The sequence below is a fragment of the Crocuta crocuta genome, unplaced genomic scaffold (assembly GCF_008692635.1).
Source record: "Crocuta crocuta isolate KB4526 unplaced genomic scaffold, BGI_CrCroc_1.0 scaffold343, whole genome shotgun sequence".
Taxonomy (NCBI): domain Eukaryota; kingdom Metazoa; phylum Chordata; class Mammalia; order Carnivora; family Hyaenidae; genus Crocuta; species Crocuta crocuta.
Genome location: NW_027532679.1, coordinates 2,567,581 through 2,585,364, shown reverse-complemented (window position 1 = coordinate 2,585,364; position 17,784 = coordinate 2,567,581). Strand labels below are relative to the sequence as shown.

At 40.9% G+C, this 17,784-nt stretch overlaps 1 protein-coding gene across 2 annotated transcripts; it reads left to right on the top strand.

Annotated features, from left to right (window-relative positions):
- The first annotated feature begins 201 nt into the window (after window positions 1–201).
- On the top strand, window positions 202–6,876 carry MED7 (mediator complex subunit 7). Of its 2 annotated transcripts, none has more exons than XM_077780765.1 (2): window positions 202–262; window positions 5,562–6,876. In XM_077780765.1, exon 2 carries the CDS (start codon window positions 5,579–5,581, stop codon window positions 6,278–6,280), a length of 702 nt encoding a protein of 233 aa, XP_077636891.1. In that variant the 5' UTR covers window positions 202–262; window positions 5,562–5,578; the 3' UTR covers window positions 6,281–6,876. The 2 variants fall into 2 exon arrangements, with proteins under 2 accessions (XP_077636891.1, XP_077636892.1); XM_077780766.1 differs by lacking the exon at window positions 202–262 and adding an exon at window positions 330–513.
- Window positions 6,877–17,784: the final 10,908 nt, after the last annotated feature.

Below are 17,784 nucleotides of genomic sequence, written 5' to 3'. Positions count from 1 at the left end.
CTGTTACTTTCAATGACATAAAGTACTAGCACATTCTCGCTCGTTCGTAATCTCTCAGGCAACTCCACAGCCGAATGGCGGGAAACAGGCACAGGCGCTTTAGCAAGACTTTGGTCTGAGGCGGGACTAGGGCCTCGGCTAAAAGACAGCACTTTCAGCCAATCAAGGGACAGAGTCAGTGGCTTCTTCCTGGAGGAGGTGGCCGGAAGCCGGATTTCGGTTGCGGAGGCGAAGGCGGCTCCCGTGTAAACCCTGAGCTGAGGTGAGTGGGCGGAGGCGGCTTGGGGTTCGGTTCCGCGTGCGTTTCTCCTTCCGGACCTCGGGGTTTTCTCTGGGCGGCCTGGGAATGGAGGAGGCCTGGCCCGAAGTATTCTCTGTTACCTTCCTCTCCTGGGTCCCTAGGAGAGCAGGGACTCGCTGCTGCTGCTGTTGGGGAGCCGGGCGGAAGGTGCCCTGGGCCTGGCGGGCTGAGGGCTCCCTTCCTCCGTCTAGGGAGGCGGAGGCGGACTGCAGGTTGGGAGACCAAGAGTTCTAGGCCCTCGCTGCTGTTTTGCTAACCTGTGTGGCCTAGGCGACTCCTTTGGCCTCCCGGCCNAGGTTTTATTTTATTTGCTTATTTTTGAGAGAGACCGCGTGTGAGCAGGGGAGGGGCAGAGAAAGAGACCCGAAATCCGAAGCAGGCTCCAGGCTCTGCGCTCAGCGGGGCTCGAACCCACCAGCCGTGAGATGATGACGTGAGCCAGGGTGGGAGGCTTACCCGAGTGAGCTACCCAGGAGCCCCTCGGGGGAGGTTTTAAAAAAAGCTACATTCTAGAGGTCCCGTTCGCGGTAGGCGAAATGAATCCTATGTCTAGGGGTGGGATCTTGGAATACCTTCCTTTTTTGGTAAAGCCCCCAGCGTGGAACAAACACTAGAAGGTGGATTTTAAATCTGATACCGTCTGTAACGCTTGGTGCTGCATTTACTAAAGACCGTGCCTTTGAAAAGTTCATTGTAGAAAAGGGATAAATAAAGTTTCTGTAATATGCCAAGTTCCTTTTGTACAGTTAGAAGATTCATCGTTTACTGATTTAAGAGAGCTGGTACTTTGCAGCCAAAAGGACCGGGGATAAGAATTCCCGCTGTGCTTCTTGCTAGTCTTTTGATCTGGTGCAAACGCTTCATTTCAGTGAGACTCTGGATCTTCTTCTCTGAGATGAAACTGACAATAGTACTTAACTCAGAATTGTTAGGAAGACTAAGAGAGGATACAAAATGTACCTGTCACATAGTTGGCCTTTGGAAAATGGCTTAAGTGGCGTGAAACCTGGGCGGCCTAAAATTGATTTTGGAGCACCGGATCAGTGCGAATTCTCAGATTTTGGTAGTAATGTGGTTATAAGGGAAGTGGGGGAACATGTTAACATTTGGAGGATCTGGGTGAAGAATATGGAGAATTCTTTGTACTTTTCGCACAACTTTCTGTAAGTCTGAATTTATATTGGTTTTTAAAAAGTTATCACTGTTGTCAGCCATTATGCGTTGTAAGCGAAACGGTACACAGTGTTTATAACCCTCCCATTCCATGTAGTTTCACCCTTTTTCCTTTAGGACTGCCTTATATAGAAATATCTTATCCACCCCTCATATTGATGAAGTCATGGGTTATTTCCGCTTTCCTTACTCTTTTCAAACAGTGCTGCGTTAAACATCCCTAACACACAAGTTTATGTACTTGTGCCAATATTTGCATAGAATAAATTTCTAGAAGTAGAATTGTTGCTTCAAAGAATATCAGCATTTAAAATTTTGATACTAAGTTAAATTCCAAATATATATTTGTGTATGAGAATTGCCCCATATTCTCTTGGGTGGTACTGGCTCAACAGCCAAGAGTGTTACCTACGTGGTGGTCGTGAGGATGGCTTCTAGGAGAACTGAGGTGGGTCCTCTCCTCCCAGCAGGTTTCCCTAGGGCCAGAATAGCTAAGAGCTTGCTTCTAAAGCTGGGATGACACTGAAGAAAATGGGAGAAAGGAGAGTGTGACCTCTGTGGAATCCAGTGCCTGTCACAGAAGGTGTAATATTTATTGAACATGGGATATTTGAAATCTTGATAGTCTGTTAGATGAAATTCCTTAAAATTTGCTTTTAAAACTGTACTAGTCTGGGGGCACTTGGGTGGCTCAGTCGGTTGAGCGTCCGACTTCGGCTCAGGTCATGATCTCACAGTTAGTAGGTTTGAGCCCTACATCAGGCTCTGTGCTGACAGCTCAGAGCCTGGAGCCTGCTTGGGATTCTGTGTCTACCACTCTCTCTGCCCCTCCCTCACTCGCGTTCTCTCCGACTCTGAATAATGAATAAACATTAAACATTTTTTTTAAAAAGTGTACTAGTCTGAATATTTTCCTGCTTTTATTCAGCATTTGCATTTTCCTTGTCTTCTTTTGTCTATTTTTCTATTTTTTAAAAACAAAGCTTTAAAAAAATTCCTTTGTTGGACCTTTTTTGACGATCTTCTAGTGCTGGAGGTAGAGCTGTGAACAAGACGGGCAGTTCCTGAAGTCCTGGTACTTTCTTTCTAGTGGGGGTGGAGCCAGAAAATATGTTTTTAAAAAGTCAAAATAAAATTGCTATTATTTGCTCATTTTTAGACTTGTATTGTTCTCCCAGAAGAATGGAGTTATCTTTTCATTTTGCTTAATGGTGTATTTTCCATTGTGGAATTTTTAGATTTACTTCTGGTAGTTTGATCTGTCAGTCTTTTGTGGTAGTCTTAAAACTTGTAGTTAGTGATTTAGTTATTTTTGTGTCTTCTTTCCCTGATAGATTGTAAGCAACTAGAATGGAGGTAGTGTTTTTTTATCTTTGAAAGATAGTATAGTGTAGTGTTTGACGTCTTTAGCTTCTGGATCCTCCCTCTACTACTTTGTGATGTTATGCAAGTGGTTCAACCTTTCTGAGCCACAATGGTCTCCTCTCCAAAACAGAAAGAGCAGCTTTGCTTATAACCATGAGAAAAGTATTTATAACTGTCTGGCACATAGTATGTCTCATATATTATCTGTTGGCATAATCATCATCCCTGGATACTCATCGTCCCATATCAGACAAACAGTAAACAGTCAAAAGCGTGAATACACACTGAGGATGTTTGTACCTACTTCCAAATTCCCATTCATTTGGAGCTGCTCAACAAATGTTTATGAAGCTTCTATGTACAAGGTTGTGGACATAGAACTATGATAGACAGAGTGCTTCCTCTTATGGAGCTGGTAGTCTGGTCAGGGAGAGAAATGGAATACTAGTTCAGAGAATAAAAGAAGGAAGGTAGGATCTGCTTTTGATGAATAAGCAAGTGAGTTTTTCTTTAGAGGTGACATTTCAATCTATTGCCTGAAGCAGGAAGAAAAGCATGTGGAAAGACTCGAAGAGGTTATAGTTAATAGTAAAAGAGTAGTGTAAAAATATTGAAGACAGTACTGCTAGGACATGGGGAGAAGGAATGTGGGATGTTGCTATCAGTGGAAGAACAGTAGTGAAGGTGGAAGGATCCTTGGGGAAGCCATTATATCCCCAGCAAGAAGGAATGAATTTGAGATAGTGAAGGAGTGGTATCATCAGGACTTGATAAATTTGTGATGGGGAGGAGAGGAGGTAATTCTTTTTTTAAAGTCTGAATGCTTAATGAGACATCCAGAAGAAGCTGAGGCAGTGTCCAGCAGAGGTAGAAAGTAGAGAGTCCTAAATCATAGACCAGGCTTCTCCACTTTGGCACAATATACTGACATTATTAGGGCTGGATAGTTCTTTGTTGGGGCTGTTATGTAAATGTTTGGCAATGTCCGAAGCCTCTACCCATTAGATGCCAGTAGCACCCTATCCCCTAGTTGGGACAAGTAAAAATGTCTCCAGACTTTGCCATATGTCTCCTAGTGGACAAAATTGCCCTTGGTTGAGAACCGCTGATAGAAATGGTGTTAAAAGCCATAGAATTGAATGAGATTACCCAAGGGAGAATATAAAGCAGAGATCTAAAACTATTGGCCTGCAGACCACAAATATTGTTGTAGGTAAGTTCTTTTCGACTCCACAGAAGTTGGCATTCCTGGAAATAATTATCAGTATTTAAAAATTGAGAGAGTCTGCATAAAACCTGGATTTTTGCCCTCTTTTCAGAAATCAGGAAACTGAGGAACAATGATTCTTCATTCTCACATGAAATCTAATGGCTGGAACTGGAGGCTTTGAGATCTGGCATGCATGTGCTTAATTCATCTGAATCCTCGCCCCAGAGTGCTTCACTGTTTTCGTTGCTTGCCTTTTCTTTCCCTTTGGCACTTGAGTTTGTGATTCCCTACTTTAGAGTGAGAAGAGGGCCCCAGAGCAACCCTCCGAGGCACGCCAACATTAAAATTTGCATGGAGTAGGGGGGCTGAAGGAGATTGAGAGGGAGTGGCCAGTGAGGTAGAAGGGAAACCTAAATGTAGGTTCACTGAAGCCAAGGGAGAAGGAAAGCATGTTGAAAAAGAAGAAAATGCTGAGGAATGATTGAGTAAAATCACCTCTGAAAAACATCCATTGGATTTACTTGTGTGGTGATTGTTGTTGACCTTGATGAATAGTTTTTGTGGAGTTAGTAGGTTGAGGTCAAAATGGGTGATGACAAAAATGAATATGCAGAAGCAGGGAATTAGGAGTTGATAAAGTTACAATAAAATCATGATGCCCTTGACCACTGCCTCATTTATTCTCAGCAGCAGCATCCTCACCATTGTGACTCGGTAGAAACTCAGGGCTGCTCCACAGCTGTCCTTAGCACCTCACAAATTCCCAGTGTAAAACTGCCTCCAGTACATTACTTGTCATCTTTGGTGTTGGATGGTGGTGGTATACCTTGAAAATCTGATATGATCAGTTTAAATGAGCACTCAGGATCTTCTCATTTTATCATATACCTAAGCTTAAAACACAGCCTTTATTTAGAGGTTATGTGGCCATAGAGAATACATTTGAATTTGAATTTCTGTAGTTGATGTAAAAAGTTACTGTGTCCATAAAAAAATGTAGCATACATTGCAGAAAAAAAGTTATGAAATTGGATCATCATTTCATCAAAGAAGCTCACATGATTCCAACTGTCTGAATTTATAGCAATATTAATTTTGTCAAAGTATTTATTAGACTTATAAGTAAGTTTTTGCTCTTGGAGATCAATCTCTAATATAAAACAAAAGTGATTGTGGCATGAGATGGGGAGATAGCATGTGTAATTTGGCTATAGAGAGGAGTAGAGAAATGGCATAACTGGTGAGGAATCCAGATTTTACTTATAGATGCAAACATACTGATGTGCTGGTGAAAATATTAACCAGAGAAGGAAAAGTTGTTGGATGATTGAAGATATAATGCTAATTAGAAAAAGATGGCAGCCTTCCCCTGTTGTTTTAGACACTAAGGAGATCATTTTGTCCTGGGCCCCAAATAGCCAAGGAAAGAAAAGGAAAATACTCTGTCTGTAGTACACAATGTGACAGGTTTGTTTTGTAGCTCTATTCTAAATCTTTGGTTTATTTCCATAGGTTTTTGATCTTCCGCAATGGGTGAGCCACAACAAGTGAGTGCCCTTCCACCACCTCCAATGCAGTACATCAAGGAATATACAGATGAAAACATTCAGGAAGGCCTGGCTCCCAAGCCCCCACCTCCAATAAAAGACAGTTATATGATGTTTGGCAATCAGTTCCAATGTGACGATCTTATCATTCGCCCTTTAGAAAGTCAGGGCATCGAGCGGCTTCATCCTATGCAGTTTGATCATAAGAAAGAACTGAGAAAACTCAATATGTCTATTCTTATTAATTTCTTAGATCTCTTAGATATCTTGATAAGGAGTCCTGGGAGTATAAAACGAGAAGAGAAGCTAGAAGATCTTAAGCTGCTTTTTGTGCATGTGCATCATCTCATAAATGAATACCGACCCCACCAAGCAAGAGAGACCTTGAGAGTCATGATGGAGGTGCAGAAACGTCAACGCCTTGAAACAGCTGAACGGTTTCAGAAACATCTGGAACGAGTCATTGAGATGATTCAGAATTGCTTGGCTTCTTTGCCTGATGATTTACCCCATTCAGAAGCAGGGATGAGAGTAAAAACTGAACCAATGGATGCTGATGATAGCAACAATTGTACTGGACAGAGTGAACAGCAAAGAGAAAATTCAGGTCACAGGAGAGACCAGATTATAGAGAAAGATGCTGCCCTGTGTGTCCTCATTGATGAAATGAATGAAAGACCATGAAGGATGTTTCCTTTTCTTTTTGCTTTTCCCTTTTCAGTAAATGGGATATATTGGTTAATTTGTTCTCGAAGAGTCTTAAAAGACATCTATGTAGAAGTCATGTACATGGCTTGACTCCAGCCTTATCAATGATGAGATGTCACAGGCCATAATTTCACTTTATGACAAACATAGGCAAATGAGTGTGCATACATTAAGGGTAATCGCCTTAAGCAAAGTGCTTCAATTGTGTGAAACTTTCCTGGTTTTGGAGTTGCATAGAATGTTGGAGATATCCTCAGTAATAGCAGGCTTTCATCTTTGAAAAGTAGATTTGCCATTTGCTTTAAGAATGATAGATAAATAAAGGATAACAAGCCGAGTAAATGTGAAATTCTAAAATCTTTAGATTTATTTTGCTTAAAAATTTACTTGATCTCTAAAAAAGTAGTATAACAGGCTAAAAGAGAGGAACCCTATAGAGTTATAAAACAGCAGTTTTTTTCCTCTCTATTGCTTCTGTAAACATACTATCTGAGCTCCTTGTCCCTACCCTGGATAGGTCTCAATTTTTTCCCCACTCAGATAATAAATCCTTTGATCATTTTTAGTTACAATCATTTTTGTAATTGTCTATGTAATGAGCTCTACATTTTCTTTAAAGCTATACTCAAGACTTGATAAGGCTGGAAGCCTGCAGTGGGAAGGGGATTTGGTAGCAGAGACTATTGGATAGTGTACTGGAGATTCTCGTTCCTTAAGATGTGGCTCCCCTGCTAGGGTCTACATTTTTTTACTCCTCTTGGGTCTGCATACAGCCATGGGGCTAAGTCCTTAGCAGTGGAGTATGGATGTAAAACTTCAGGCCTTTTCCGTAAATTTCTCGCATGTTCCTCCATTCCCTTCTCATCTGCTGGTTGGATGGCTGCACCTAGGATGACTGGAAGCCACTTGAAGATGATAAAGGTTCAGTCAGTTGGATCTTTGAGTGAATAGGACTAGGTCCTCCTTGTACTATCCACCCACCCACCCTAGTTGATTTGACCATGAGTAAGAAGTCAGCTTGTTTTGAGCACTGAGATTTTATTTCTGCACTTTTCTGCCCTCCATCCTTTCTTCCACCAGTAGCTTGGTGGAGAATCTGCTTTGTTTCTGAAGTTCTCTTCTGGTCTTTCCCTTTATGTAGGCCAGTGGTTCTCAGAGTGTTGTTCAGCAACATTGCATCACTTGGGTACTTGTTAGAAATGCAGATTCTCAGGCCTCTCCCTAAATCTACTGAATCAAACTCCATGGGTAGGGCCCAAAAAGCTGTGGTATAAAAAGCCCTCAGGTTCTCATACACACTCAAGCTTAAGAATCACTGATGAAGGTAGTGCCTTTTCCCAGATGTCCCTTTTGAAGTCTTCCCTCAGTTCTTGGCTTCCAGGATATCACCCTTCAGGGATTTGCTCTGTTAAGGTTTCTAGTTCTAGAGCTGGTGAAGTCCAGTTTAATGTGGCCACAAGGCCTATTCTGTAACATTCATGAATCCTTTTCTTTAAAAATCTTGGGAATAGAGATTTTTGCCAAATAGATACTTCTCTATTAGGCAGCTAGTTGGCCAGTCCAATTATTTTTATTTTCTGTTACATGTTTGGTATAGATCTTTGGGCTCAGGGAATACAGTCCAGGCTCTCTTAAGCTTAAATTGAAGTGGGGGTGGGGAGCCCCACAGCTGCTTGTGGGGGGAGCAGCTGGACATTGCGTAACACTTGAGCAACTCTCCAAAGAAATCTCTTTCCTTTGACCTCAACCCTTTGTTAACCTTGAGGGTGTTGGGCCAAGAGGTACTAAACCAGTTTTTGGCTTGCTTTGCAGTTCTTGCATGGAAAAAAGCATAACATTACAAGAGTCACAACATCATTTGTGTGTGTGTGTGTGTGTGTGTGTGTGTATGGAGGATTAGGGATTAAAATTCCATGAGGATTCTTAAATTCTGAGTTCAGAGGATCTGATCTTTCAGGTCTAGGTGACACCTGACCAAAACTCTAATGAACTCTAATGTGAACTGCAATTACAATGAGATGAAGGAACAGTAGTGATCTGATAATTGTTACAAGTTTAAAAGTTAATATTGTCTTTCAGTTTGTGAGGGTCAAAATACATCTCTGTTGGGGCACCTGGGTGGCTTGGTCGGTTAAGCGTCCGACTTTCGCTCGGGTCATGATCTCGCGGTTTGTGGGTTCGAGTCCCGCGTCGGGTTCTGCGCTGACTGCCAGCTCAGAACCTGGAGCCTGTTTCAGTCTGTGACTCCCTCTCTCTCTGACCCTCCCCTGCTCACGCTGTCTCTCTCTCTCTCTCTCCTAGAAATAAATAAAACATTAAAAAAAAACAAAAACAAAATACATCTCTGCATTCCTAGTAATAATATTCCTGATAGACTGATTCCTCAAAGTGAGATATCTGGGATAACCTGGCACTTCTTGAAATTATTAATGCCCAGACCATAGAGATTCTGATTTCATTGTTCTGGAGTGGACCTTGGGCACTGGTTTCAAGAAATCTAGATGACTTGACTCTGGAGTGGGTTAAAGGAGTATTGTGTTCATACTTTGCTCTACCTAGTTGAAGCAAAAAGACAAATTTTTGAAATGATACTATGCTGTTAACATGATCACAGGATAAACTGAACATCCAGACTGTTAAGAGGTGGGGGAGAGGGGAAGGGGGTGATGGGCATGGAGGAAGGCACTTGTTGGGATGAGCACTGGGTGTTACATGGAAACCAACTTGACAATCAACTGTTTAAGAAAGGGGGAAAAAAAGAGCCAGGAACAGGACAGTGCACTATCCTTTAGGAATCAGGGTGTCCACAGTTCAAGTCTGCTAATGAACTTCAGTCCCAGGACTCCTACTGCAACATTTGTTAAAGAGCTGTGTCTCTCCACCAGGCTTGTCAGGCTGATAAGACATGAATCTAATGCTGCCAGTGGCCATCTTGCTACCAACTGGAAAAAGCTTGACATACATCTAGAGTAACACCCAAAAAGCTCAAAATCAAGAATTGAAGAGAAATGGATTCCTGGAGACATGGTTTGAGCACCTGGATCCAATTATATTTTCAGGAACACACTCTAATGTCATAGTTGGACAAGCCAATGGCTTAGCTTTCTGTCCGTACATCAGTTCAAGTTGGGTTTTTGAGATGTAAAATGAAAACAATCACCCAGGAAAAACATAACTGATGGGACAATTCACAGACTTCTCTGAATCTTGGACTCCCTAAGAGAGGTTAAGTGGGTTGGCACAGTGAGTGCTGAGTGATATGAAACTGGAGTGGATAGTCTTATGGGCTATTTGTGAGTGGAGAAGGGGTACTAGGGAAGCTGAGGAGAGGGGAGAGGGTGAGGGTGGGTGTTCTAGTAAATGTTTCTAGAGTCTAATAACCATGTATTTAGGTCTTCTTTAATGTCCTTCAGAGATGCTGGAAGAATAGAAGTCCTTTATAATCGCATTTGGGGGGTGGGTGAGAGTAGATTGTTCTAGTAAATGATTCTAGAGTCTAAGGTCCTATATTTAGGTCTTTAATGTCCTTCAGAGGTACTGGAAGAATAGATACCCTTTTTAACTACATTTGACATTTAAACTGAGCTACTTGAACCTGACATTGCTGTGTTTATGGATCATGTAGGACTCTAGGTTTATAATTTTTGTGTAGCACAGTTTGTAAGGCAAAGAATACTTTCTCTTCAATTTTAATTCCTCTGTTTACATGTTTTGTTTTGACTTGAGAAGTCTTCACAAATGTCTACAAACTTTATTGTTTCCTAATATTAATATCCATATAAGAATGATAAAGTAGAATTATGAAGGGACTGATATGAAACTATACAAATGTCCAAGTTTTGAGGATAGTTTTATTTTAAAAAACAGACTAAGAGAAAGACTTGATTTTATCCAGAGACTCTTTTTTTTTAGAAAATATAAGTGTTGCATTTCATAATGAAATCTATACTAAACAAAGGTCTCTTGTTTTTGTTGTCTGAACTGATTTGGATAAATTTCTGGGGGCCAGACTTTGGTTGGCAGTACAGATAGATGAACCAGTTACTTACGCACTGGTTTTCTCAGAAAGGTAGCATAGGCCTGGCCAGAGCACCGTCTCATCAAGCCAATATCATCATGGTGTTGGAACCATGGCTCTCTTGCCTTTTCATGTTATTTTGGAGTCCTGAACTTTTTTTTTTTTTTTTTACAAATGGTTTATTGTCAAGTTGGTTTCCATATAACACCCAGTGCTCATCCCCATTGGAGTCCTGAACTTTAAATGCCAGTGTTGAGGATGCATATGAGTAAATGAATGATAATCCAACAGTATAAATGTTACTTGAGGTCTAGTAGACGAAGAAATGCTTATTGCCCAAAGTTGAAAAAGTAAAGGGTCAACGAAGACAGAAGCCAGCTAAGACTTAAGTCTTTATTTTTTGGTGAGAGTCTATCCAAAGTATTGGGCCTAGTTTTGTTCTGGCCCCTGTGAGATTTGGAAAGAATTTGGGAAAGGGGAGCAGTGTCTAAAGGAAGGGGCAAGAAAACCTGTGAAGTTAGCTTCACAGAAGTGGGGGTAACTCAGCAGAGAAGGCAGAGGGGCCACGGAGAGAGCGGCCCTCAGAATCTTGGGTGGTGACAAACCATGGCCAGGTGTTCTTGTCAAGAGGGACAAGCAGCAGCAAATGGGTTTATGATGTAACTAGAACATTTTAGATTACAGCAAAGGAAAAATTTAATGGTGAAAGGTTCTCAGAAATTCTGTATTCTCATCCAATAAAATATTTGAAATAAAAAAAAAACCACCTAGTTTCAAAATCTAAGCATTCAACCTCCATACTTAAGCACCTTTCTACTGCATCATATAAGTCATTGTGGAGCCTAGAATAGAATCCCATATTTTGACCCTAAAGTCCATACTCTAAGATACTACACAATACTGGGTTGAGGGAAGAACAGATTGTAGATGGAAATTATGAGCTTCTTGAATATGTGAAGACATTTGTGGTTTAGACTTCTGTAGGTATCTTAAGGAGATACTGTGCTTATAGTGCAAATGTTCCATAAAAACCACTCTTGGCAGGTATTATGGCATTTTATGAAACTGAGGACCGGTTTTGTGGCTTGCCCAGGTGGTATATCCAAATTAGAATATAGGTCAGGAGTTGACAAATTTTTTTCTGTAAAGAGCTGGTTAGTAAATAATTCAGGCATTGAAGACCATAAGGTCACAACTACTGAATTATTATGGTACAAAAACAGCCATAGACCATACCTGGGTAAATGAGTGTGGCTATGTTCCAATACAACTTTATAGGCACTGAAACTTGAATTTAAATAATTTTCAAATGTTATAAAGTATTCTTTTTATTTTTTTTAAATCTTTAATGTTTTCTAAATTTATTTCTGAGAGAGACAGAGTGAGCAGAGGAAGGTCAGAGACAGAGGGAGACACAGAATCCAAAGCAGGCTCCAGGCTCTGAGCTAGCTGTCAGCACAGAGCCTGATGCGGGGCTCAAACCCACGAACCGCGAGATCATGTCCTGAGCCGAAGTCAGACGCTTAACCGACTGAGCCACCCAATCGCCCCTTCTTTTATTTTTTAAAACATGTAAACATTTAAAATCATCCTTAGCTTGTGGGCTGTACAAAAACAAGCCACTAACTGGATTTGGCCTACAGGCTGTGATCTGGTGATTGGATTCAAAACCCTGGAGTGTGCACACAAAACCACCAATAATCACAGAAATAAAAATTATAGAATTGTTCTAAGGCCTAAATAAGATTATGGCTACAAAGAACTTAGCACAATTTCTGGTATTTAGGAATCTATCAAAGGTCAGTTAATATCTTCCCTGATAAGTCTTTTCATGTGGCATTTAGACTCAGATTGAAGAACTGTTTTCAAACTGCAATGCGATGAGTCTAACAGTAAGTGGCACTCTTCCCTCGAGTTCAGAAGCCACAGCCTAGGAGAAGGCCAGAGACAGTGCTGCTAATGATATTGAGTGTTTTGGTTTTTTTTTTTAATTCAACAAGTAAGACTTATTACCTGTGCCTCCGGCCTACAAAATCTTCTCATGGAGAGAACAGGGTGTGAATTTTTTAAAGTAATCAGTATTACGTTGTGAATACAAGTCTTGATCAGAGCCTTGCTCTCCTGGATAAGACCTGGGGAAAGCTTCAGGCACTGTAGGTTAGCACTGAGTGAGTGATGACAGATGTTTCTCACATTTGCTTAACACACAGGACCAAGATCGTGAAGCTGCGGGTTCCCTGTCCTCCACTCTAAGTTAAGAATAAGGGAAGGTTTCAAAGGTTGGGAGTCAGGTGGGGAGCTGTGGCTGGGCTGACCAGGAATGCATTGTATCGGAACTACAAGGAAAGATATCTTTTGGATCTTTATTGACTTTCCCATTCATTCGTTCATTCATTCATTCAACAAACATGAAGATCTGCTATGAATACCATGCAACTGTTAAGAGCCATTAAGAATGAGAATACTGACATGGAAAGATATTCTCTATATGATACAATCAGGTTAATATGTGTAGTCTGAGTTCATATTTGTGTCTATCAATGGCTAGCCAACTTGAAAAAATAAAAATGATTTTATGGATGAAGAAATTGAGACTCAAGAATATAACCCTATACACTAAGGATATTTCAGCTAGCAGATGGCAGAATTAAAACTCAGGTTTAAAAGAGAAGAGAATTAGCAAGACATGGTAGAATTGGGGCCCTACTGTTTACTAGCTCTGTAGCCTTGGTTGGAACTCAATTTCCTTAACTATGATAATTCTAGTACCCATCTTCTAGGGTAGGTACTATTAGAGAGCACCTACTGTTAGAGAGTGAAAGAGAAGACCCACTCCAATTCTTTCTGATACTGCCCCCAAGCAATAGTCAGTTCTCAGTCTTGCTAATCAATCTGTGTAGAAGTATCTGGTTTGGAAGGGCTGAGGGGGTGCATGGGGGGCTTGAGTGGTGCACGAGCCTGGGCTCTAAGCCACTGCTACTTCCAGGAGAGAGTGATTAAAAATAGAAAAGAGGAAGGCACAAATACTAGCAGAAATGAAAAAGGGAAATTCCTATAGATTTTATAAACAGTACGAAATAATACGAAAATATTATGGATAACATACCAATCAATGTGAACATTTAGACAAAATGGACAATTTCTTATAAAATTACCAACATTGGTTTAAAAATAGAAAACGAATAGCTTTCTAATGATTTTTTTAAAGAAACCAGTAGCCAAAATCTTCTCACAAAGAAAACTAGAAGTTCAAATAGCTTCTACCAAACATTGCCAGAAAAAAAAACAAACTTATTTTATACAGACCCTTTCAGAGAATAGATAAAGAGAGAACATTTTATGAAAATGTTCAACCCAGGAATATGTAAAAATAAAAGCTAATGTTTATTTTAGGAATGTAGAATAGAAAATTAATGTAGTCTGACACAATAGTAAAGGAGAAAAATCAATCATTTCAACAGATGCACAAAAGGCATTTATAAAATTTAGTGTCTATTCATGAAAAAAGAAAAAAGTCTCAGATATTTAGGAATGGAGAACTTCTTCAATGTAATAAGCAGTAGCTCCATAAAACTACACCATAATACATACCCAAGGTGGAAGGTGAAATCTTTTCTTTAAGAGCCAGAATGAGGGGCACCTGGGTGGCTCAGTCGGTTAAGCAGCCGACTTCGGCTCAGGCCATGATCTCATGGTTCGTGAGTTCGGGCCCCGCATTGGGCTCTGTGCTGACAGCTCAGAGCCTGGAGCCTGCTTCCGATTCTGTGTCTCCCTCTCTCTCTGACCCTCCCCTCCTCGTGCTATGTCTCTCTGTCTCTCAAAAATAAAATAAAATAAAACCATTAAAAAGAGCCAGAATGAAACAGGATGCCTATCAAAACTGTTAAATATGAACTAGATTCCATATGCAGCATGGCAAGGAAAAAGTGTAGTATTGAAAAGGAAGACTCTAAATTGTCATTCCTTGCAGGAAATATGACTGTCTACATCGAAATGCAATATAATCTACAGATAATTTATTAATAAGAGAATTTACTGGTTGGAGGGGGAAAAACACCATTCAAAAATAAAGTACATTTCAGAATACCAGAAACAAACAATATAAAAACTTAAAAATAAGATACTATGTAAAATAACATCGATAATATAAAGTACCTAGAAGAAAATCAAGGTATAAGTTGAGACCCCTACAAAGAAAAGTTAAAATTTTTATTAAGAGGAAAATTAAAGAAAACATGTTTATGGATTGGAACACTCAGTATTATAAAGAGGTCAAATTTATTCCACAAAGTGAGAGAAAATGCTTCATTTATAACAGATTAAATCAGCAGAGGACTGGTATCCAAAATATGTAAACTATTCATATAAATTGATAGGAAAAAATTGAGAAACCCAACCAAAAATTGGGCAAAAAAGTATTTGTCCTCTTAGTATTCTCCAAATCCAAATAGTTCACAAACAAAAGAAAAGGTACTTTATTAACCTCTCCAGTAAAGAAGAAAATGCAAATTAAAGCCACAGTGAGACGCTCTCATATCCCTTAGCAGTTCAGAAAAAAAAAATCTGGCAATAATAAGTGCTGGTGACTACACATAATAAGAAATTCTTTTACACTGCTTGGGGATATCTTGGGAAACAGGCATTACCTAGTAAGGTCCAAAATGTATATTCCCTTTGACCCAGTAATTCACTCTCAGAAACATACTCCACAGAAGGTTCTTTATGTATGCATCAGGGTTCAAGTACAAGAATGTCCAGGGTGGCATTATTCGTGATAACTGAAACAGAAGATGAAGTGCTCATCTAAAATAAAATGAACGACTAAATTTTTTAACGTCTTTATTTTTGAGAGATAGAGAGACACACAGAGTGTACGTAAGGGAAGGGAAGAGAGAGAGAGAGGGAGACACAGAATCAGAAGCAGGCTCCAGGCTCTGAGCTGTTAGCACAGAGCCTGATGTGGCGCCTGAACTCTCGAACCCTGAGATCCTGACCTGAGCCAAAGTCAGAAGCTTAACCAACTGACCCACCCAGGTGTCCCCAAAAAATGAAGAAATAATTTGAGGCATATCCATTCCCAGAAAAATATCCAGTAATAAAAACAAACAACCCACAGGAACACCCAGCAGCATGAATGAATGTCAGAAATACACTGTTGAGTGAAAGAAACAAAACACAAGAACTTACAGATGATATGATATCCTTCATATGATGTTCAAAAACAAGCAAAGCCATACATATAATTTTGGAATGCATATACAGGTAGTAAAACCCTTAAAAAAAAAAAGACAAATGATTATTGCAAAATTTAGAATAGTAATTATGTGGAGTAAGGGAGGAAGGTTTTCTGATCAAGAAAGGACACACGGGCTCGGAACGGGTGCCAGCAGGACTTGAGGAGATTGGGAGTGTTTTACCTTTTGTTTTGGGTCCTGGTTGAGTGTTTGCTTTATCAGCATCTGTACCCTATAAATTGATACTGATATCTGTTCTATTTTCCACCGGACAGCAGTTTAACCTCAAAACCAGGTTGTGACATCATCATGCACCCATCGTCTTGGAAAAAACTTAAAAGTCTGACAGAACTGTTACTGGCAAAGACGTGGGGCATTGTTAAGAGTTCTCTCTGGCAGTGAGAATGTAAACTGGAGTAAGCACTTTGGAAAACTCACCCACAGTCTTATAAAGTGGACGCCTATGAAAACAGGAAAATGAGAAAGTAGGTCAGGGATGAAGGCGAAAATAGGAAAAGAAAAGAGACTAAGAAAGAGACTTCATCGGATTGATGAGGAGTAGGTGGCTTGAACGGAGGAGTGTGATTAGCTTGACGATCTGCACCTGGAGTAAGACTAATACTCAAAGATCAGAAAGGAGCGGCGCCACACTGGAGAACTTGAACAGGATGAGTGACCACTCAGGCAGCGCCCCACACCAGCGTGGTCTCTGCGGGAAGTAGTGGGATCCACTCTTGCAAGATGAGACCGCAGGTAGGAGCTCCCACGGTGACTCACACAGAGGTCAACAGAATTTTCTTGATGGTAGACCCCTGTTCATTTCTCAGTTTCATCACTGGGAGTCTCGCTGAGTTATTAAGGGCACCTTGTTTTACACGGCTCCCCACTTCCTCTACTCTGAAGAGTTTGCTTATGTGGGCAGGGGCAGCATTAACTTCCCTCTGGAGTTACTTGCTGAGTAAGTATTGTGGTATTTCAGAATGCTGACTTATCCTTGCTGGGCCACTGTTTTCTAGGTAGTGAGCAGTGGAGTGGGCTCTAAACTGGGTCTCGCCTTGGTCTGAGAGTGACCTTCAGCTTAATCTCACTGGCATCCATCTGTAGTTACTAAATATAAAGACTGTCTATAAACACAAAAGCTCTTTATCATCTCCCCAGTGTTGTGAAGAGCATGTCCTTGTAAGCTCAAAAGCACTTGATTAGTAAAATGCCAGGGGGTTTTGGTAAGTATAAGAACCATGCACATTTGGAAGGGCGGGTTTCCTTTTCTCATCTCTCCACACCGCCTCTTTCTGGGAGAGTGTCTGTAGTAGAAATTTGTTTTAGCTGCCCAGCATCCGTTTTTCCTTTTGAAATGCACCACCCTTTTTTTGGGGGGAACTACCTTCTTTCACCTTGAGAACACAAGCCTGTGAGCCAGGCTCAACCCAATTAGTTCTTTCTGACCCTGTTGATACAGAGTTCAGGAGTGAGTCTGTGACCCATGGTGAGCCTTTGAAGGAATGTGAATCACTGAGCCTGTGTGAGAACAGCCAGGAGATGTTCTTGGTATTTGGCTCTGTGCTCTGCAGGTACAGCGAAGGGACACCATCTAGAATCTAAGGAGCCAAAAATGGAGGCAGCTAGAAGCTAGGTCCCTGGTGACCTCACTGAGGCCTTTGAGTCAAGTCTGCCTAAAGCAAAACTTTTCAATACTGTCAGTCAATAAATTCACTTTATGGTTTAAGCTAGTTAGCTAGGTTTTCTGTCAGCTGCAGCATAAAGTCTCTGGTGAGAGAAGGGTTCATTGGCATAAGAACAGCACTAACATCATGCTATGAGAGGTGTTCTGTAGCAAGGGGGAAGTTCATTTGTCTTGTAAAAGGATCAGTTCTCCGAAGACCCTGAAGGATCTGGGGTTCCCTCCAGGGATGCCCAGGATCTTTGGGCTGAAGTAACCCTCTCAGTGCTGGCGTGGGGAGGGCATTGCTGAAAGCAACCTGATGCAAATGAGTGCACTGAGACCATAAAAATAAAAGTAAAGTGAAAATAAAAGGACTTTCATCTGAGGTAAAGTCTATGAACTGACAGGTGATCTATATATATTTAGGTATGAAGAAATGTTTTGTGGGGCGCCTGGGTGGCTCAGTTGGTTGAGCATCCGACTTCAGCTCAGGTTATGATCTCAGGGTACGTGAGTTCGAGCGCCGCGTTGGGGTCTGTTCTGACAGCTCAGAGCCTGGAGTCTG

Coding starts and splice junctions, on each gene's coding strand:
- MED7 (XM_077780765.1), top strand. CDS start 5,579: ATGGGTGAGCCACAACAAGTGAGTGCCCTTCCACCACCTCCAATGCAG.